The 23,541-nt window shown below is 32.5% G+C and overlaps 1 protein-coding gene across 1 annotated transcript in view; it reads left to right on the plus strand.

Moving 5' to 3' along the window:
- The window catches only part of LOC149899593 (atrial natriuretic peptide receptor 2-like), a 74,856-nt gene extending 55,980 nt beyond the window's left edge, over positions 1–18,876 (plus strand). The window contains exons 2-8 of the mRNA XM_090113952.1: positions 10,122–10,264; positions 12,352–12,496; positions 12,862–13,011; positions 15,274–15,466; positions 16,244–16,418; positions 17,247–17,437; positions 17,717–18,876. Coding sequence (XP_089970078.1) covers positions 10,129–10,264; positions 12,352–12,496; positions 12,862–13,011; positions 15,274–15,466; positions 16,244–16,418; positions 17,247–17,437; positions 17,717–18,217 — 1,491 coding nt within the window. The 5' untranslated portion in view covers positions 10,122–10,128 and the 3' untranslated portion in view covers positions 18,218–18,876. The remainder of the gene's footprint in view (positions 1–10,121; positions 10,265–12,351; positions 12,497–12,861; positions 13,012–15,273; positions 15,467–16,243; positions 16,419–17,246; positions 17,438–17,716) is intronic.
- Positions 18,877–23,541: the final 4,665 nt, after the last annotated feature.

Consider the following 23,541-nt stretch of genomic DNA (forward strand, 5'->3'; position numbering starts at 1 on the left):
AAAATGATACATTATCCTCCCTTCGCCTGAACAAGGCCTACATTTTAGGAAAAGGTCGGGATTAATTTGGGCAATGCCCTTAAGAACTGATAAAGGTAAAGGGACAAGGGATTGAAGCCACATGCGATCTGTCTCTGTGAAATTAATGATCCGATTTTGGAAAGAAATTAAATGATGTTAACAGACTTTTTTGTTAATGCGTAAATTCCAAGTGGAATTATTAGTGATGATATAAATCTAACTAAATAATAAAAAAGGTAAGCTGCATGAATTATTAATCTTTTGCGTAATTTTAAGGCATAAGAAGGCTACAAACTATGGATAGCATATGTATGTCAATGATATTAGGATTTAAATACGAATCCGAAATAAGAAATCATCTCTAGAAGGAAAACGTAACTGGTTTTTCACGATTACGTAAATCTGCAACAGAGCTTACTGCAGTAATGCGGTAATCACATAACTTATGCATTAGCTAATGGACGCAACCTTTGCAATAATCGATAGTTCACATTATAATACACTCGCTTTCCGCCCGCGGCTTCGTCCGCGTTTTCAAAGAAAAAGCCGCAGTTAGTTCCCGTTCCCGTCGGATTTCCGGGATAAAACCTATCCTATGTGTTAACTTGGATTAACCCTAATTATCAAAACGTATAAGTATTAATATAAGTTAATACTTAGCAGTGATGTAGCGTATGGACGAGTATAAGGCCCTTCGCTCATGGAGCTACTCAAAAAGAACTAGTTACAAACTCAAATTACTAACGAGTTGCCTGAGCGTCACAGCCCATACCTGTTCTATGGAGATTCGCACACGACGCGACTAGTCACTAACTGGTGAGTAACGCGTTAGCAACCAATCACGCGCGACGCGTCGTGCCGGTCTCCACGCTACTGGTTTCCCGAGTTTCTTTGTTTTTTATGATAAAAATGAACGAGCAAACATTGACAAGTGACTGAAACCTTATAACTTGAGTAGCGTTGTATGCGAGATACAATTTGTAACTGGTTTGTAATCTTAATTACTGATTAGTTCAGTCATTTTTGAGTAGCTCCATGAGCGAAGGGCCTTACACAAATAATATATATAAACAATAGCCTTTGCCCGTGGCAACCACGGCGTACAGCTAGTTTATACTGCCTGTAAGTAAATACAATAATTCATACTTACATACATAACTTTTCTGGCTGCGTTTTCTTGCGTTTCTACACGTCGACGGTCGAAGCTTCGCACAAAAATCTTTTCCGTTATTCACCTTTCCTATCATCTTAAAATTACAAGAACCCTCTTCTTTTCACTTTTCATCCACTTTTTTTCAACAAATTCAGCAAAGCTGTTCAGCAGCTCGGAAACAGATAAAAAAACATTTAACTTAGATTATTAATATTTCTCTAATATTATTGGGATTCCATCTAAAGGTATTAACGTCTGTTCATAGAAATATAATAATTAGATAGTGAAATTCTCGTCTACTGAAAGCAGATTCCTTATAATGCCAAAGTATTGTTATAAGCTAATTGCTTTACCCACGCACGGCCGCCTGCGGTTGAATACAGAAGTCTCTTATCATGTAATTAAATCTGGATCTATCGTATAGTCTCGTATAGATTTAGAACCGCTTTTCATAAATAAGTTTTTATTTGGTTTTGGAAGAGGATGGTATCATCATCATTTGTGCATATTCCCACTGCAGGGATGCACCCATGAGGGTTGTTATGCTACGAAAACAATGTTCAAAAATAAGTTTGAACGCAAAAGCTTTAGAAAGAAAGAAAGATAATTTATTCCATCATAAGCGCATGCAATATAAATTACGGCAAAAAAGTGACTTATGCAAACTTAAACTTTAAATAAACAATGCAGTAGGAAAAAAATAAATAAAAAGACGTGTGGCACTCGGGGACTGCCGCGGTAAAGCTATTGCATAGCATGCCTTCAAGCCACACCTCCGTGTCCGTCGAAGTGGGGAGCGTGAGTTTTTTTCGTTACGGAATTTCTGGATTCGGTCCCCGCGCTCAAGGCCCGCGATAGAAGCTATAATAATAATAATAAAAGAATAAGTATAATTATTTAGGAAGACTGTTTATCCGTCTTCTTAGATATTGGTAGTGCGTTTGTTCCTAAACTCAACATCTGCCGTTCCTTTTATACCTAGTTAATCGGTTATACATTGAAAACACCAACGTTCCAATATTTTATTACTATAGGTAGTTATTCAGCAATAGATTAATGCTGGAAAGCCTCAGGAATTTAGCTCGAAATTGAATCTAGTGTATCTAATTGCGCACTGAATGGATGTTTCATGTCCAATATTTTAGAGGATTACGTCGCAGACTGTTTTGGGTCATTAACATGATAAATTATATTGTTAGTAGATGGTTAGTAGTTAGCTCTTAAATAAATAGGCTGGTTTCACAAATTTCTGATGGCCCATTTGCCTTAGCCCTGACACTTTTTACATATATTTTCATATATATTATGTGATATTATTCAGTATTGGTGAAACCAGCTAAAATATGTTATAACATATATATTTTGGTAAATCATATTCATTTTATCATGTTCATAAAATGATCTTGCTACAACTTTACACATTACTCTATAGTTTTGGAATAGCTTGAAATACTTCGATATGTCAAAATGCGAAAAAAGCTAACGCGATTACGGATTTTAGATACCGATTCAAAAAATAAATGTTTGCATTCAGTAGCGAAGATTTTAAAAACATCCAGCAATATGAAGGAATAAATCTCCGAATACCCGCAGTTTGTTTTGGCTTAGTGGATTACTCCCGTTCTATGCTACAGCGTTCAAAACAAAGATATTTATGTTTTCTTATATTTTACAATTTCTAATTAAATCATACTTTATCATGTTTTTCATGGAACCATTTCTCTTTTGTTGGTGATAAAATTCATAAGCATAATCGACATAACATTTTAAGCTATCTACCAGAGGGTTTGAAAAAAAAGTTAATACTGAAAAATTAAAATGTAATTATTTTTTTCTTAATTCCACGTTTATGTAATTAGCAACAAAGTAATATGTCTCTTATCTTGAAGAAATATCTTTTAGCATTACTAGATATCGTTTTGTTTTATCTAGCTAAAAATTCATAAAAAGCTTTCGTTTTAAAACCGAAGACATTAAAAAGATTTGAAAACCAACATACCATACGTTCTCATCACGATTGCGCTATAGCCTGCCCGTATGGCCACCATAAAGCAGAATAGCAAATAAAACTGACCATTACGAGGTAGTAATACTCCCCTGAACAGTATTGCTTCATCTATTAAAGTTTTAACCATCGTGCTCTTTGAAAATGTCTGAAAATGTCATCGAGATAGAATGTACTACGTACTAGAGAGGCGATCGCTACTACACTCTCTTTAACACGAGCTAGAGGTAAGAATCACAAGTCTCTTTAGTCTGTGTCGGACTGTGCCCCCCGCTTGCCGCGTCAACACGTGTTATTGCTCTGTTCAAAATGCCTTCGTGTTTGCTTAGATATTGTTTTAACAGTTCCCATAATACAAACAAAGCCCGAGGAGTGACTTTTCACCAGTAAGTTTCCTTATTATGAGTAAGTCATGCATTTTACTAATATTGTTATCATTTTGCGAAAAATCACCACGCGTTCTGCGTTTCGCGCCATTTTTCATAGACTAACAGCACAGACGTGACACTATCGATGAGTCTGTTAAAAAAATGTAACTGGATTTTTTTTAACTATGTATATACAATATCTACTAGGAAAGATTACCGTGGTGTAGTACTTAAATATTTATACTTTTACCCGACTACGCAAAGTAAAACGGTAGGTTATATTAAGTAATATTTATTTATTTACCTATTTTTATTTATTAAAAAAAGCCTAATCAATAGTTGTTCCAATAGGATTTATAAATTATTATGCACAACAATTACAAATAAACACAACATTCACAGAAACTAATACAGTAAAAGTTCCTTAATCGCGCTTCCTTTATTCGTGTTTTCACTATTCGCGGATTAAAAAAATGCGACCCAATTTCTATATTCACGACTAAAAATTTTTTTTATTCGCGGATTTAATAAGTACATACATAATAATAAAATTATTCCAATAGGTATCTTACCCAATATCCTTGTCAAATGGACTAATAAGAAAGTAAAATAGATCTTATAACAAGTTTGCCTAAAGTACATAATATTATGTTCTTAAATGATATCGCCGAGGCCTTTGACACAAGCCGCCTTTGTCGCAAGCCACTTCTGCAGCGATTGATGTTTTTGAGAATGTAAATAAACAGAATGGAAGCAACCTTATAACTCAATAAATAAAGTATATTTTTAAATGTAGTTCCGTTTATAGTAAAGTTACAAAAATTGTGATCGAGTAAGGGGGCATCCATAAATTACGTGAGGTGTTTTTTAAAATTTTCTGCACCTCCCTCCCCCCCTGGTGAGATGTCGTGAGAATTTATTCAACCCCTCCCCCATCCTCGAATCTCGCGTGAGATTTTTCAAAATGTGAGTTTCTTATACGTAAACGCCATCAACATTGAATCATCGTATCCATTTAAATTACATCATGAAGCAAAAACTGATAAAACTATTGATTACTACACAAAACGACAAAAGCTTAATAAATTGATATTATTTAAAGGAAATTAAAATACATAGTTTAATATAAAATCCTCGTTTTATTAATTCCCTAGTATCAGTACCACCAGATAGTACCGAGTAAACAGATTGCACAATGTGTCGCATCTGCACGCATTGCTTAATCTTTGAACTTGAAGCCACGCCTCGCTCGTTCCACACGTACCCCACCACATCGGCCGCGCGCAATGTTTTTGTTTGGAATAACCCCTCTAGTAATATATCTCGATGGAAAATGTATGTATTTTTCACGTAATTATCAATTTAGGTACATGTTTTGTAAAAGTTAGTTATATTATCAGTAGATTTAGAGTAATGGTATAAAAAAGGATCGTCTTCTGAGCCTTTCGTATATGCTGATTTCATACCGGTCCTTGTAACGTAAGCGATAATCCCTGCCCCAACTTTGTATTAAAGAAAATTGGTATCTATAATATGACCATACTACTTATAGATATCCGTCCGCATGAACATTAATATAAATCTAAGTATTCTTACTATGTATTACGAGTTTCAAAAATGTTATAGTCTTAAAAGGAGCTAGGTTAAATTAAAATTTGCAAATTATCTCGAGTCTAGACAAATTCACAGGGGAAACTTAAACATTTGAACAGCTTTTACACTTACCTGGAGATTTGGATTAATTAACTTGATGGAATCTTTTATTTCTTGTGAATTTTAGGAGTTAAAGTGGAGGCAATATCTTTAAACTACTTCACAAAAGTTTGGTGTGAATTTTTCGCAAGTCTGAAAAACATAAGAGTGAAGGTTTGACAAAAAAGTCTTATTTTATATTATGAAAATTTAAAAACAAATCTACTGCATTATTTATTATTCAACCATCAATGTATACATACACATAATACAATTATATTATATTTTATGTACCTTAAAGTCAACGTCATAAAGCTGTATCGTCTTTTTTTCTAACCTAATTTTAGACTTACCTACACAAAAATCTTAATTAGGTACCTATCAAATATGTGTGAGGGTGTGTGTAAATTTCCTTTATTAAAAGTAGTACGATAAGTCCTATTTCAAACGAGTTAAATTGTATCGTGATGCAAAGTTCTAGATATAGCTTAAGATTTAATCCACTTGAAGCTGCCTTGAAGTTAGCCAAGCACGCCTGTATCCCTACCGTAATCTTCTCTGATTAGGTTACGGACCGTAGCTACCAGGCATCTTGTTTAATCAGTAGTATTCAAATGAGTATAAACTCGTATACATATATAGCTCACGGCACGTAAGTTTAGCGCTCACCTTGAAGTGGAGGGGATCTATTTGAACGAAATAAAGGCGAACTTGCCGTAAAACATTGAAGGTCACCGCTAGACTTACGTGCCACGACTAATATTATGCTTTAATTAATAACAACTAAATAAAAGAAAAAAATATATTCATTGATAGTGGGAAGCAGTTTGATATCGTGTAGTTGAAAGAAAAAAAAATAATTTGTTTGTCTACGCTAAATAAAGTATCAGCCAAATGCGCGCTATAGATAGCATGAAAGAATGATATACCATAATAATATTCTACGATGATTAGTTACGGTTTATTTATAACTTACTTACCTATCATTTCTCGTCTCCATTCCTATATCGTACCAAGATTTCGAAAGTAGATATTCCATCCTTTAGTGGTTCCTCCAATTAGAATTTTTCAATTCGACTCATCCTTCTTTTTGAAAAGCATAGCATTTTATTTGTTTATCCATTTTACCTGAGCCACTTCAAACCGAGATTGAATAAGCCCCTTCCACAAAGAAGAATCCTCAACTTGACCACATCGCCGCATCACATAATATTGGTCACTTCTGCTATACAATTATGAAAAAAAAAGAATTAGAAATAACAATGGTAAGTACTATATCTGTTTGTTTATTTGCAAAGTAAATATCTGAACCGATTCACTAAACGTTTTGAAATTTGATACGCAACTAATTGTTCAGTGAAAACAAAGGCTTGTTTATCGAGTAAAAACATTTTCTATAAGAGAAAATGTTAATTGTATAACGTTTTATCCTTTTGACCCCAAAAGCGGATATTCTCAAATCTCAATAGTTAGAGCTGACTCGGACAAGCTTTTAGTATGTTAATCCAGAGGCGTCTTGCTTTAGAATGACTTTTGACTGAAAGTAATTGGATCGCAATGCAAGGAAATGAAGGCTAAGGGTTCAGTGTAATAAAGTTAATGAACATTTATGAAAATTTTTTTAAAATTTTTTTATTATTTTTTATTATTTTTTATTACCTTAAAAAAAAGCTTTACAAAAATGTAAACTGTATTACGCTAATTTTACTACTTTTCTTAACTTTAAAAAATAAGTGGCAGTTTAAACCACACAGCACCGACTTACACTAATTACACCCACGATAATATGATTTATCAAATATTATGATTAACTATCTGTGCTCCGCAGTTTCACCTACGTGGATCCACTCCTGTTGGTCTTAGCGTGATGATATAATATAGCCTATATAATCTTCCTCGATGAATGGGCTATATAACACCGAAAATTTTTTCAAATCAGACCAGTAGTTCCTGAGATTAGTGCGTTCAAACAAACAAACAAACTCTTCAGCTTTATAATATTATTAGTATAGATAGTATAGATTCAAACACAATTAAAAACAACAAATACGAACCAAGCAGTCAATTCAATTCAATATTTTAATTTATGGCAGTACTGCGTTGCCACAATTTTGCCAATGTCCTGTAGTGGATGGGTTTGTTCACGTTCAAAAAGTTCAAATTAGCTCCAACAGTTTCAAATCAAGCGCAGATAATATCTAAAACAAACACAAAAAACAACACAATATATAAATTATCCAACACCAAGTTAATATATGAATTAGACACACACTAGATAGGAGAAATTATGTAATTGTGGGAAAAAAGGGAAAGAAAAATTATAGTTTAATATTATTATTTTTAATAAATTTGGATAAAACATACACAAAAGGACTAAAGGTCAGTGAAAGGAGAATATTCATGTTGGTAGGACGGGGGGTAAGGGGAAGGATGTCGTATAAAGAGGAGTTTTTAGGACAGTTGAAGAAAATGTGTTCCAAATTTAACCAAGCAGTCACAACAGACACGCGTAACTGCGTCAAACATACACAGTAAACATTGACTCTACTTTATTTGTAACAGAAAATCAGATACATCGACAAACACCATTTTCTGCGGGAAGTGTCACTACAAATATGACCTACTTTTAAGAAGGTTTCCATTACATGCTTTTGTATAATGTAGTTTTTGTTGTATGTAATGATTTGGAAAAAAACCCTACTAATAATATTATAAATGCAAAAGTGACTCTGTCTGTCTGTCTGTCTGCCAGTTACGCTTTCACGCTTAAACCTCTCAACCGATTTTGATGAAATTATATTTTAATTGTATTGTATATATTAATATGTATGTAGGTACATACTTAAATGTTTAATTGTATATACATAAATAAGTAATTTTTGAATTGTGTTATACATGAGCTAGAAACCTAATGACTTATTTTATTGCCATTAAATCAAATTCAACAGACAATTTTTAGAATACAACAATTTACGAGAAATTACACATAAATCATGTACAAAACTTTTGTAAAACTTTACGAATTTCCAAGTTACAGGGTCGAGAAGTCTCACAGATGTTCCGAGACAGAATATTTTATACGTACATAAAGTATACGAATGTGTTTATTTATTACTTATTCACGATTCTAAATTGTTTATTCAAAAAAACATTTACACATTCAAACGTAAATGAAATTGAAATGGTGGTACGGAAAAATAAATCGGTAGAATATTTATTTATGTAAAACTTAGATGTAAAAGATGAAATTTAGGTCACATCTTGGTCCTAGACAATAGTTAAGGCGATAGCCTGTAAGAGAAGCTCAATATAAGCTTATGAATACATAAATAAATGCAGAGTCGAGATAAGATAATGCAGAATTTACATCAAACCCAGCTTACCTACTTAATACATTTTTCAATAGGCGGACCAATGGAGATTTCGTATTATAATTACGCTGGTCGATTGCTGATCATATCGTCTTCGATTGAGTTCACAACCTGATTAGATTTGATAAAATTAAAGTAATTTATAATTTGTATTATAACCTCTTGTTGAAACTGCAATAAATAGTTCAAAATTTTAAAAGAAATAAACGATTCACTTGTTCCACTTTTGTACATAAAAACTACTACCCGCCCCGTTAGGTACATCATCTTTCTGCGGACGCGGTTCTACCGAATACCCGCGGCCCCGTCAATAAAGCGGCACGGCGCGGCGGAACACCCTGGACCCTTTTTTTTTTTTTTTTTTTTTATAGTGGGGAAATCTTCCAAAGATACCCACGGCCCAACACCCTGGACCCTGCACTCAGCAGGGTGAGTCCGATATAACCTTAGATATAACCCAGGGCTCTTCCCCCGAGTGCCCTGGGTATGCCTAAATGCATTCTCCACTATAAAAAAAAGGTACAACATCTTCAGGTTCACCTGAATTGTGTGTGTTCGTTAAAAATTTTAACTATAAAAAGTTACGTATTGAAAAATTAAAATATTAATAACTACCTGCATTCAAGAATTCGTGGCCTCTTTGTGCTTCCTAGACCAAGATAAGCTGCAGCTGGTCCTGTGGTCTTTCTCTTTACCTAACCACGACCGAGTCTTCCTGAATCAAACGGTAGCACGCAATAATATGTTATACATACCTACTATGATAATATCTTGCGTACCTGCAAACAAAGTAAAGTTTGGAATTCGTAACAACAATCAGCTCTGACTTGAAAAGATTACCTTGATGTTTGTTCTAAACCCGCGTTGTATACCTATTGGTACAATACGTGATAAAAGCCCCTTTCTGGCCATTGTATTACACACGTAATAAAGTACAGGCGTGGCGAGGGTTGGCCGTAAATCTTCGTAAACACTTGTTGGGAAACATCTGAATTCAGCGCTGTTTCTCTACGTGTTTGGATGCTTTGTTTTATGTCATTTTTCCTATTTTGTTACGGGTTCGGATGATCTTGAATGTAGGTTGAAATAAGAAGATAATTCGGTAATATTATATTCGTAACAGCCTGAATCAGCCACAGAGTAAATAAAAATAAAATACTTACCTAATTAGAACTATGAATTACTTAAGTAAAAAAATTAAGAAAATATGCACTCTCCAATTACCTATAATCATTATCTGTTATGTACTGAATTCAAATTTCAAATAATCGAACATTCATAGGCAAGGAATTGCCAGTTGCACTGAAAAAAAAAATGGATAGAAAAAAAGATGAAAGTTTTATCAAATTTTTGTTCAATTTATAAATTATAATAATCTGATATAAAATAAAATAGACATATTAATTTACAAAATAGAATATAATTTAAAAATAAACTATCAGATTTTTTTTATAAAGAAACTTGCACTTGCACACTGGCCATAAAGAATTAAAAAAAAAACGTTGTTTTAGCGGGAAGATGTCTCTGGTGCCGCCCGGCGGGAACGACTCGCCGAGTCCTCGCCGCGCAGTCAGCCCGCTTCTGGAGTCCCGGAGGCCACATTGCACATTGGCTTGCGATTATTGTGCCGCCATATTGGAAGATAAGTTCAAGCGTAAGTTTTTAATGGTATTTGTTAGGATTTCGTGCTTATTAGGTTTTCGTGCTTGTAGAGAATTTAAATTGTTCATGAATGTGAATAATTTCGATTTTCTCATTAATTCCGTTTTTCATTTTTGTTTTAAGTAAGTATACATATAATATAATACATTATTTTGTCATATTTTAATCTTGATGGATAATCAAATTCTATATCATAGCCTTTTAAAATGCTTATCGAATACAGAATATAATAAATTAAATTAACACAAAATGGCATAAATTAAACATGTTTTACCTAAAGAACAAAACGCATACCCATAACCCAACTTGATCCTACATCGTTAACCTGAGTTCTTACTGAAAAAAGCCCTATTTTACAATTCCAATTGCAGAGCTAGTGCAATTTATATTCAAACGGAGAAATTTTTACCATTTCCACCTCTTTCGAGCGTGTATTTTTCAAGACATGTGACTGAAATGCAATACGTATACATTACTGAACGGTTGGAATGCCTGCATGCACTTATATTTACCGATGCGAATATGTTTGCTCTGTATATTTCGAATATAAAATATGTTTGATATTGAGCCTTGTATTGATAGCTTGAGGTATTGTTTTAAATAACAATTGGTGTAAGTAATATTGGTGCAATATTATAACGTTATCTATAGAAATTGAAAGTTTATTTTAAAATGTTTGGTGTGTATGGCGCTTTCCTGTAGTTAAAAAGTTTCGGAACATAATTAGGTGAAATTGGATAAACATGTAGATTTATAAAGATTTATACATTGAGATAATATTACTACGTATATCTCAATGGATTTATAATATATGTTTTACCATAGCTTAACATAATGTAAAAGTTACAACCAAACTATTTGCGAAAACATAGATTATTACATTGATATAATATTGTAACTATGTTAAAGTTTTTACGAGCAATTGCGGATCAAGAGTTCATACCCACGTTAATAATAAACTGTTATGTCTAGGGTCAAACCACAGTCAAAGTTTGAGGCTTTGAGCAAAGACCAACAATTTCAACTGTCGTTTGCAACTTATAAACTCATCACCATTGCTCATTTATGAAGCAAAACGTTATATTGCTGGAAATACTATTTCAATATTTAGGATATCTCCATCACAATTCGTATTTCACATTTACATTGAAATTGTTTAATATTAAGTATAATAAAAGAGCTTTGGGGAGGCCTTTGCTCAGCATTGGAACACAACAGGCTAATGCAATACAATACAATACAATAATAAAAGTCTGTTATTGTAACGGAATTACGAACAATTTGTGAAATGTTTATTGACAGAAAGAGCTTGACAAAATATAAATTTTTCACGATAATATACATAACAATAGTTTCATAAATACTCTTACAAATCTTATATATAAAAATGAATCGCAAAATGTGTTGGTAAGCGCATAACTCGAGAACGGCTGAACCGATTTCGATAATTCTTTTTTTATTATATTCCTTGAAGTACGAGGATGGTTTTTATGTAGAGAAAACGTAAACCACGGGCGAAGCCGGGGCGGACCGCTAGTCTTCTTCTTATATATAAAAATGAATCGCAAAATGTGTTGGTAAGCGCATAACTCGAGAACGACTGAACCGATTTCGATAATTCTTTTTTTATTATATTCCTTGAAGTACGAGGATGGTTTTTATGTAGAGAAAACGTAAATATGTACCACGGGCGAAGCCGGGGCGGACCGCTAGTCTTCTTATATATAAAAATGAATCGCAAAATGTGTTGGTAAGCGCATAACTCGAGAACGGCTGAACCGATTTCGATAATTCTTTTTTTATTATATTCCTTGAAGTACGAGGATGGTTTTTATGTAGAGAAAACGTAAATATGTACCACGGGCGAAGCCGGGGCGGACCGCTAGTATAGCTATAAATATAAAAAAGTAGGTATAAATATACATATTCGTATCGAACTTGTATACTTAGTTAACTACCTCGTTGTAATTCAATTGTAATTGTCCTTGTTGTAAGCCCCTTGTATAGGAAGGACAATAATAATTGTAATGTTTAGTTTCTAAACCACTTTTATACGAACAAATTAAATATCATTATTAGGTAATGCAGAGATGCGCAATCGTGGTACATCACCATTATCAGTATCACCTCGACAATCGTTAACTGGAGAACCACCTTGGACATTGCCTGATGATGACCGACCTGACTTCTCTGCGCTCAAGGAAAATATTCATAGGATCAATAAGTGAGTATTTCATTATTTCTTATGTTATTAAGATTATGATTGTGTTTGGGTTGTTTCGTTGAAAACCAATGTGGTAATTTTAATGCACTTTAGTTCTCTTTGAAGTGTGAAAATCTTGGAGAAAATTATTAAGCACACGCTATCAGTAGTTTAAATTTCAACCACCAACCAATAATTTAGAAGAACAGCAACTGAAGGTTCTTATTCACAAATAGGTTTATTAAATCCAAGAATAGACATTATCCTAAGAGACAAAATTAGTTATAAATTCTATAATACATTATGTAATGTGATATATAAATTTTATAATATTTCAAAAGATTATTATGAAAACCTATATACTTTAAAACTACTAGTATTAACAGGGACTGCGAAACATCGACTCGCCTGGACATGCTATTAACTCAAGTGGAACAATACGCGAACAATCTAGAAGCTCTCGTGGAAGAAAGGACATCCGATTATTTGGAGGAAAAGAGGAAATGCGAGGAATTGCTCTATCAGTTACTACCAAAGTAAGTACTTTTATACTATAAGGGCCGATTTTTCAATGCTTGGATAAAACTTATCCGTCCAATAAAGTATTACACGATAATATTAAAATGTCACGTAAACTGTCAAATACGGACAGTTAGAATACGTTTTTAAAATGGTAGTTTAACTTATTGGACGGAAAAGTTTTATCCAAGCATTGAAAAATCGGCCCTTAGTAATATAAGATATTTTGATATCTACTATTTTAGACTTGCATCTCAGTAGGAGTATTATAAAGTCAGTATCTTCTTTATATGTACATAATTAAGGTGCATAAAACAACATATACCAACGTGTTTTGTAGAAATAAAAAGTCTTCTTTTTAATATATTTTTAATACTGTATTCAGTATAGGTATTGTTTCCTAAATTTGAAACCACTGCAGTTAAATATACTTCTTCAACATTCATTTAATTTACATATGAAGCTTTTTGGTTTTCCTCCTTAATTAGGACCATTGAGTCAAGAAGGCTAATTACGTCGAGAAAAATAAGGGTCTGTAGCTACTTAAGGCTCTTTTGGAAACTTCGGTTAATCTAGCTTACCAGTGATTAAATGTGCATTACGTTTTAAGAAGCTTAATTAGGTTTGGTGACTGTATAGTTAAATACAAGAAAACTATTCAATATAAGTACAAAATGGTATGGTATGGTAAAATTGTAAACACTGCTTCTACTTTTCTTACATTTAGCTAATTAATTAGTATTCCTGTGAAACATGGCAATTAAAATATACAGTTTGAACGAACCTCAATTGAGAGATGTAAAGAGTAAATAAAATAACACAATTATTACTTTTAAAATAAATAGAACTTGTGAAGACAAAGTTCCTGCTACTTGTAAATGACTCCTTGCAGTTTTTGCATTAAAATTATATTTTTATTTTATTTAACTATTACGAGGATAGATACAAAATAAGGTATAAAAAATCGTAAGAAAAAGTAGGTACTTCTATTTCAGTATTTCTGGAAACATTCCACTAGGAGTCATAAATTTCATGAGCTCTATGATTCGTTTATTGGAGTTTCCCAAGGGAAAAGAGAACTAGAAAAGTTTGGTCTATATAAAAATACCTTGGATTATACACGTGTAGATAATAATGTATATATAATACGAGTTTTCTCAATAAATATCTATTGTTTGGAAACTACATCTGGAGTATTATAAAAGTAATTTATAACGTTACGATGTTATATCTCCCACCGGTCCTATTTGATACCGAGTATCCATAGTAATGGAAGGTTCCATACTATGGATTTATTTCCACATTTCTACAAGGAAACACGAAATGTTTATACAGAATTTAAGCTGTTTTGAATTGCGATTTGTTTAAAACATAAATCTTATCTGTCATCATCCAATTTAAACTTCAAATGATTAAATAAAAACCTATATACAAATAATAGTTAAGTGCAACAAATTAAATCTAATCAAATCAAATGTATAATATAAGTAATACTATCTTCGCACAGAATATTATTTCATGAGGCAATATATAGTTTTACGATCAGGTAAAGATAAAAATGTAGGAAACGTTTTGAAGACCATAAATCTTCTTGGAATAACGCCATTTATCCCAAGAAAAACTCCTTTCCTAAAAAGGTTCTAATAAACTCCCCGGTCTATTTTAGCGGTATTGTAACAAATTGTGGTATATAATATGATATATATAGTACATACGTTGTTATAAGTTGAGCGTAATAATCTGGAGGTTTTAGATTTGAGCCCATGTTGACGTAGAGGGCAATAAAATTGGAATAATACGACAGCGGATGTGAAATATACGGTCTATTGCGTACTCTTAAGGGACACTTTACGGGAGTATGGGATAGGTACATTTCACATTTGTCTAAATATTAATACATCATCTTGTACTGTATAGATATTCTTAAAGTTTTATGTAAGTAATTGTTATTTTCGTAACTTGCAAATGTTTGTTACATTGCGATAGAGCTTTTATAAGCAGCAAATTTGTTTGTTCAATGATGGTTACGTATAGTCAAGTATTTTTTATCATCTGCATTATTTGCCACTGTGGCATTCATATTGAAGTCATAAGTAAATAGATGAATAGTTCAACAATGTATTGGTATAAAAGGTGATGAAGACTTTGGCGGGTCTAAAATCGTACATATTCTTTGCCACTAGATCCGTAGCGTCACAGAAAAATAATTTAATAATGTATCTATTGCACAAAACGAAGAATACTTTGACGAGTCTAAAATCGAGCATAATCTTTGTCAGATCCGTAGCATCACAACTAATAATGGGCCAGCCAGTGATGGCAGAAACGTACGACCAAGTGACGATCTACTTCAGCGATATAATTGGTTTCACGCAACTGTCAGCCGAATCTACCCCACTCGAGGTCGTTGACCTACTGAACGATCTGTACACTAGCTTCGACTCGATCATCGAGAATTTCGATGTTTATAAGGTAAGGAATTATGCACTCTGAATTTTAGTTTTCTGTGAAAATAAATTATTGATAGTCATTTACAATTTTATTGATTCATATTTATGGCATTAAAATGTTATTATAATTATGTCCATTAAAGTTATATTTGTACATATTTTACCTATCTTTACAACTTTTGACATTATCTTAACTGTTAATTTTAATAGTATCTGCAGTAGAATTGTGTAGCTAGCAGTGGTAGTAACACAATTCTATCAGTTTTTGATGTTAGACCATGACCCTGCGTGGTTAAAGAGAATGGTCTAAATACAACCAATTTTAAATATTCGAAAACATTTTACTGAAATTCTCTCGAATGTTGAAATCCAGTTTTTGTAAGGGATTGGATCTTATTTGAAAAACCAATCTCGCTCATCGCAACCGCCTTATTACGTACACGAGGGTTCCAAATTCCAATCCTTTAACAACATTGTCATTAATGGTTTTTCTATCTATAGACATATATACGTATTTTTGCAAAATGAATTAATGAATTTATTTTCCAAGAACCTTTTGCGTAGGTGTAGTACGTGGTATTTCATTTTGAACAGACGGGTCAAAGTTATATAATACATAATTAATTTGTTCCATCCGATCATACATAATAATATGATCACATTATTGTATTGCCTTGTGTATCTAGTTACCAAAAATCTCCCGCTTTCACAAATACTCTTGTACGTTCTTAGTACAGCGAACAAAAGATTATTTAGAATTTAAAAACAATATCTTTGTTCATAAAACACTTTTTATTAGGTGGAAACAATAGGCGACGCATACATGGTAGTATCAGGGCTTCCCATGCGTAACGGCAACAGACACGCCGCAGAAATCGCGCGCATGTCGCTCGCTTTGCTCAATGCGGTGCGACTTAAAACCGTGCCTCACCGACCCGGGGAAAGACTGTTGTTGAGGATCGGCATGCATACAGGTAATATTGGGGAGGCATGTACACAGGTAATGTTTTTGGGGAGGCATGTACACAGGTAATATTGGGGAGGCATGTACACAGGTAATGTTTTTGGGGAGGCATGCACACAGGTAATATTGGGGAGGCATGTACACAGGTAATGTTTTTGGGGAGGCATGTACACAGGTAATATTGGGGAGGCATGTACACAGGTAATGTTTTTGGGGAGGCATGTACACAGGTAATATTGGGGAGGCATGTACACAGGTAATGTTTTTGGGGAGGCATGCACACAGGTAATATTGGGGAGGCATGTACACAGGTAATGTTTTTGGGGAGGCATGCACACAGGTAATATTGGGGAGGCATGTACACAGGTAATGTTTTTGGGGAGGCATGTACACAGGTAATATTGGGGAGGCATGTACACAGGTAAAATTGTTGCAGAGATGCCGCTCTTTACATTGTGTGTATTACAGGTAGGTATTATATGGAGAGGCAGTGTATGCAGGTAATAATATTAGTAGGGGATCAGCAGGCACTAGCATTTAAAATGATGTATTTCTTTAAAAAAATATATTTAATTAGTCAATGGTGATACTGGCTGAACCTGCGTTGTTTTCTATCCTGAAGATAAAAGCAAAGAATAATAATTATTAATTATTTTATTGCAAGATGGGATCGCTTTTCAATTAAAAGATAACGAATAGGTACCTACTAAATTTTTTGGTCTAACTCTTTATATTATTTTGAAGTTAACTACATATTACTACATCCCATTCATAACAATTATTTGTATTTAAAATATTAGTTTTGAGTTGATTGAGACAATGATTTAATCCTTTCTAGGACCTTGCGTGGCTGGTGTTGTCGGCCTAAAGATGCCCAGATATTGTCTCTTCGGAGATACAGTAAACACTGCGTCTAGAATGGAATCTCATGGCGAAGCATTGAAAATACATGTTAGCCCCAAAACTAAAGAAGTACTCGATTTGTATGACTGTTTCGATCTTGCTTGTCGAGGAGAAATTACTATGAAGGTAATATTCATATTTATAATTAACGTAAATCAAATTCATAACTCGTTGACCTTTCTTACAGTGTATAAAATTAGATTTCCAAGAAACAATTTGCGCTATTTACGGATGATTGAATTTTGTCCTTATTATCAGAAGAAGTTTGAAAATAGCTAGAAGCAATGCCGATTAATATTTAATGATATAAACTTGATTACAAATTGATCGATGTATAAAAATATGGTGAATTGCTCTTTCAACAATGGGCTAGTTTAAAATTTTAATTTTATTTCCACATCACAGGGTAAAGGCAAAATGACGACATATTGGCTGCTCGGCGAAAAAGGGCAAAACGAGGCACAATACCAAGAAACTTGTAACGAAAACATTAATGTAAACCCTAGTATAACATTTCAAGGTCCAGATAGTCCAGCTTCACATTCCCTCACACACAGCGACAGTCCCAAACGAAATGGAACCAAAGATACTAATATTATGACCTTAGCAGAAATATCCAATGAAAGAGATCGTATTAAACATGAAATAGCCACGTTTGTAGCTAAAGATCTCATCAATAATATAGACAGCGCTGTTAGAGAAATAAAACTATCTCAAAGCGCTACTTTCAATACATTATCTACTAACAAACTGTGCAATGGTAACGCCAAAGAAATAATAACCCCCACTTATGATAAAGAACTAGTCATTAATAAAGGAAAAGTACGAGATGTTGTTAATCGATTTAACAGCACAATTAATAATACGAATGACGTTAAAAACATAAAACCAAAGATAGATAAGTAATGTGGTAACGGTCTAAATATTGTTTGTGTTAATATATTATATTGATGTTGAATAAAATAAAGTTTTAATATACCGTAGTGCAAAGCACCTACTCTAGTCAATATTAGGTTAAATCCAGAGTTAGTTTAGTTGTGGGTGACCAACCTACTCCGAATTTTAATTAGTAATTAGGTTATGCTGACGAATATATACCAGATAATATATTTATTGGTAAGGAAACCGCGAAAACGGTGGATCAGAAAGTCGTAGTGAGATGTGTAATATAAGATTTAGGAAATACTATTGTATTTACTAGACCCCGTAGTATTTTTACTGACCTTTTATATTCCCTTACCTTTGTAACGTATTGAATTTCTAAATGTTGTATAAATATTGAAATCTATATGTCTATAAGCTTAAAAGTGCTTTTCTAGTCAATGAGCTCAAGTCCTAAATACTCGAAATTATTTATTGAATCTATACGAGTTGTTATTAATTTATGTAAATATTTATTTTTAATTTAAAAAGGCCAGTAAGCATTTGTGTTTTATATGTGTTTACACTCTTGTAGATATATTTAAAAATAACACCGTAGATGAAAAATGCAATGGAATTCGTATTATAGTATGATAAGAATTTATGTAGTAGATAGTAGATGTTTTATAATAATATAGAATATATGGAAGATTTAATTTATATTATGATAATATGTTGAACTGTATCATATTATTATTTGTATGAAAATAATCGGTAAAAGATGTAATTATTTGAAGTTCCTTTGTGTCAAGCACAACATTTCGCGTCACAAATGTATTATAAAATAAATAAATATAATATGAACAAAGAGCTGATTTTATTTTTACATTCCTTGTTAAACTGTTCCCTTTTTTCGCAGAACATCAGATATTATATTTCTGGGAAAGTAGAATTAAACAAAGTGGGTGGTAAAATTGTTCTTATTATTTTATTTAATTCCTGTGAAAAGTTGAAAACTTTATGCGATTCCATATTATTAAAGCATAAATAATTCACGGAAAATTTTGATAATAAAAGTTGGAAAATTTTATCACCAAAAAAATACCTTTTTTTTTAATTGAAATGTAATAACTGGAAATCAACTATATTAAAAAAAATTTATGAAAAAATTGAAAACTTAGCGAAACTCGAGCTCAGATCGATTTGATAATTCAGCGAGATTTTTTAAGCGCACTTATTAAAAAAAAGAGATGCACACTTTATTATCACTGAATGAACATTCAGTCACCCAGTAAAAATTAAAACATTACCTACACAAAATAAATTAAGACCATTTCAATTGAAATTGATATTTTTTGCATTCAAATGCTTTATAAATTTACTAGCGGTCCGCCCCGGCTTCGCCCGTGATACCTACATATTTAAACTATCCAGTCTCAGTACTTGGATCGAACTGCACATGGTGTGCGAATTTTATTATAATCGGTTTAGGAGTCCATTGAGGACAAACATTGTGACACGAGATTTATATATATATATATTAAGATATCATTTCAATTTCTTAACACAAATTCGAAATTTTCATTCGAATTTGTGTTAAGAAGGGGACTCTAGGGACGATCTCACAAAGTAAATATGTAAATATTTATGCAGTTGTGTAGCGAACGACTATACCTAATATGATATATTCAAAGGAGGAATATATTCAGAAAAGCCACGAGATGTTTTATTAATGTACAAAAATGTAAAAGAAATCTTCCTTTTAATTCTACACGTGCTTTATACTCGTGTAAATGCGTTTCAAACTGTCTAGACGAGTAAGTATGGATTTCATGAAATCAATTTTATTGTTTAAGCGCGATGAGTTACACTTTATGGTATACTGCAAGGGAATAAAAATAATCGCTGTAAATATATAAAGTGGGCAATGGGGGCCGATAAAAGGGGTTCCATAGTAAACGAGCTTTCAAAATCGACTGCATCGTAACTACATAGTCTGGGTGAATATACCGCGGCGGCACCGGCATGTCTAAAAATCATAGGTTTAAGGACATATGATTTCTCCTACTCATACAAGGCTACCGTGTTGGATTATTGCAAAGTTTTAAGTAACTATTAGATACCAGGCATATATAACCTTGTTGAATTTGATTTGATATAAATTTATATACATAATATATTACCTATAATAAGGATTATAAATAAATAAATCAGAGTAATTAGTATCGATTCAATTACCATCATTAACTTTTACTTCGATCTGTGTCAAGTCGCACATATAAAAATAATGAATCTTGGATTTCGTGTCGCAAGAATCGGAAGTCATTTATTTCCGATCATTTGTTACAGACGTCGAAGAAAATATAAATGAAGATTGCTGGAAACGATCTTCTTAACGCATTTTCAATTTTTAACTGTGCTTAACTAGATCTGGATAAGCACAGTTGTTAGTTGTTATAGCTTTTTAATGTAGATACCTAAGTTATTAGTAAATTTTGCAATGAAGTAATTATATTATTTTGCAGTGCAATTGAAATAAATCTTAAAGGTGTTCTGTAGATCCACACGTGTAAGAATTCACGAGGTACCTATATATATTATATACCTACATTACGATATTAATGTAAATTTTAATAATATACACAGACATACATCAAAGGCCAAATCATTTCCTTATAAATTTTGAGACTGTTGATTTCAATGGTATATCTTAAATCAATAATTAGTTTAATTATATTTTATGCTTTCCACGAACTCGTTCAAGCAACGTTTCCAAGAAAACTTAGAATTTAAATTATATGGATAACAATCAATAGTTTGGGTTAATTACTGGTTTCTAATTACTACAGAATATCGATAGCAGGCTTCTGTGAAGCTTTAATTTAGTTCTTAAAGCGTAGGTGGGTATCAAATTGCATCTAGAATTATAAAACACTATAAAACTATATAATAAAAACTTACATACCTATCAATTGGAACGTGTTAATCTCTCTGAATTCATTCAGCTTAGGATGTTAACTGTGTTAAATAAGATACACAAAACTCAGAGAATGAATGTACATGTTTAAATATGATATACATAGCTTCTGGTGTGAAATAACGTACAAGAAAGATACCTACAATTTATTGGGATACCACACGAGCAGAACTCATACTGCTGTATAATAAAATATGATACCATTTCGTCATTCATAATTAATGTCTTCTTATAGTATACTAAACAATGCCCAAAAGATTAGAGGTTGGAATTCAGTGCATCTCTTGCATTTAAAATATAATATTCGATCTCTATTTCTCCTTATTTTTATTAAATTTAATTGAGACATACTTCTCCGTATAGGAACATAATTTATATTCTGATTGAATTTCCTAGATCAATTTTATTTTCATCTCGGAACTCTTGAGTGTAACAAACGTACATCATTGGAGCAAAGGTATAACTGAACTTCCAAGAAGCTACGGTATGTGATAGTTGAATTCAAGGAAGACATAAAATGTTAGGTCTAAACAAATAATTTATAAAGGCTATCACAAATCCTTAGCCTAGTGATTTGTGCATTGTACCTATATGTAATGTAAGAAACAACTTGTTAAAATTTGTATTATAAAATGGTAAAAATAGAATTTGTTTTAATTTCCTCTAGTGAAATTAAATGTTCGCAGAAATATGGCCATGTTAGTTTTAGACGTTTAAAATTGACGTCAAGGAATTGGTCAGTTTTTTAATGTTATTCAGTATGTCCATTGTCCAGCTAATATTTGATTTTAGAGATGCAGAAGTGCAGTCCGAATTTAGACAAATCCATAGAAAATACTACAAATAAAGTGCAATTTTGAGCAGAAGAATAATTTTTCTTCCAATAAGTTGTATTTCGTCGTGATAGGTATTCATTTTTGTCTCACACCTTTTCCAGATACTATCAAAGACTGAACATGTCATATTTGCTCAAATAACATTCTTTATAACATTTCGCAGAATCAAAAACATAAATTACATCTCCTTTTATATCACAAAGTTGCAGGAAGCAGAGTCGAATGGTTTATCTTGTATCATTAATTGGTTGTCTGCGATGGATGCTTCTTGTCAACTCTCATCACAGGATTGTGGAGATCGATACGATTTGCGAGATTCCAGTGTTCGGGATTGACAGACTGGAATGTAATTTATAGGCAAGTATTTTTGTTTTAGGGTTTAGATTAAGTAATTGGTGTAAATGAAAAAATAAAACTAAATATTTTGATGTTTTAACATTTTTAAATAGCGTTCTATTAAACTATAGTTATGACTTATGAATAATTATATATATGATTGAATCTTTTGTGAACTGAATATGCATTGCCAATTGCCATATTGCATTTTAGATACAATATGGCAATAAAATGGTGGTTTGAACCCCAACCATAATAACTTTCATAATGAGATCATTCATACATAAAACGGTTAATTACATTCTCATTAAAGTTCAACGATTACGATTTCCATATTGAAAATCACTTCTGAATGGGGTCAAGGGGAACTGCAGCTCTTGAATGTGCATATTTCCCTATGTATGTGCATAATATAAAACTATATCTACTAGCTTAATCAAATTTATTAAGAGCTTCCAAAATGCCTTTAATTTTAACGAATACAAGCTTTAGCTTTGATATTTTAATTCAAATTTTTATACTTGTGTGCACTTTACTTCATATAAATACAATAGAAAGACGAGCCGGAGTCTGCTGTTTACCGAATTAGGTACATTTTATCATATCAAAAATACCGTATGACCTCTCATACTCTATTTCACAAGGAATAGACTGAATCCTGATTCAAACGGATTGTTGTCAAGGCTTCACTTGTTTCACATATCAAGCAACAGATAACAACAATAAATCAATAGTACTGTTTGTGCGACACGACACTTTTTATTTAGGCCGTATCGTGTTCGCTTGACGGGATTTAATTTATATGCCAGCAGTCGCGGAATCAAATCGATTCCGTGGCGCGGAAATGGTTGAATGCTGAGTGTATAATGATTCCTTCGGTCTCTTTGATTCATTTGATACTGTTTTCGGTAGGAACGATTTGAGATAAGGGGAATATTTACATATAGTCACAGGAACCGATGTCAAACCAACGTAGTCATTACTTGAAGAGCATGGTAGTATGGTAAGTTAAAAGTTTGTGTAATCTAAAATATAATGTTTTCACAATTATAATTGTACTAGATCCATTTTACCTTTATATTACTTTTCAAAATATTAACATGATGATGACTACAAAACAGGATGCTAATCATGTAATTAAATGAATTTAAAAGTTCTTAATAACTAGTTAGTAACTGAAGGAAACAATCACAATATTATTAAATCCCTAGCTTTACCAC

The sequence above is a fragment of the Colias eurytheme genome, chromosome 20 (genome assembly GCF_061535395.1).
Source record: "Colias eurytheme isolate Ceu_HAF_F1 chromosome 20, ilColEury1 Martin Lab GWU primary, whole genome shotgun sequence".
Taxonomy (NCBI): domain Eukaryota; kingdom Metazoa; phylum Arthropoda; class Insecta; order Lepidoptera; family Pieridae; genus Colias; species Colias eurytheme.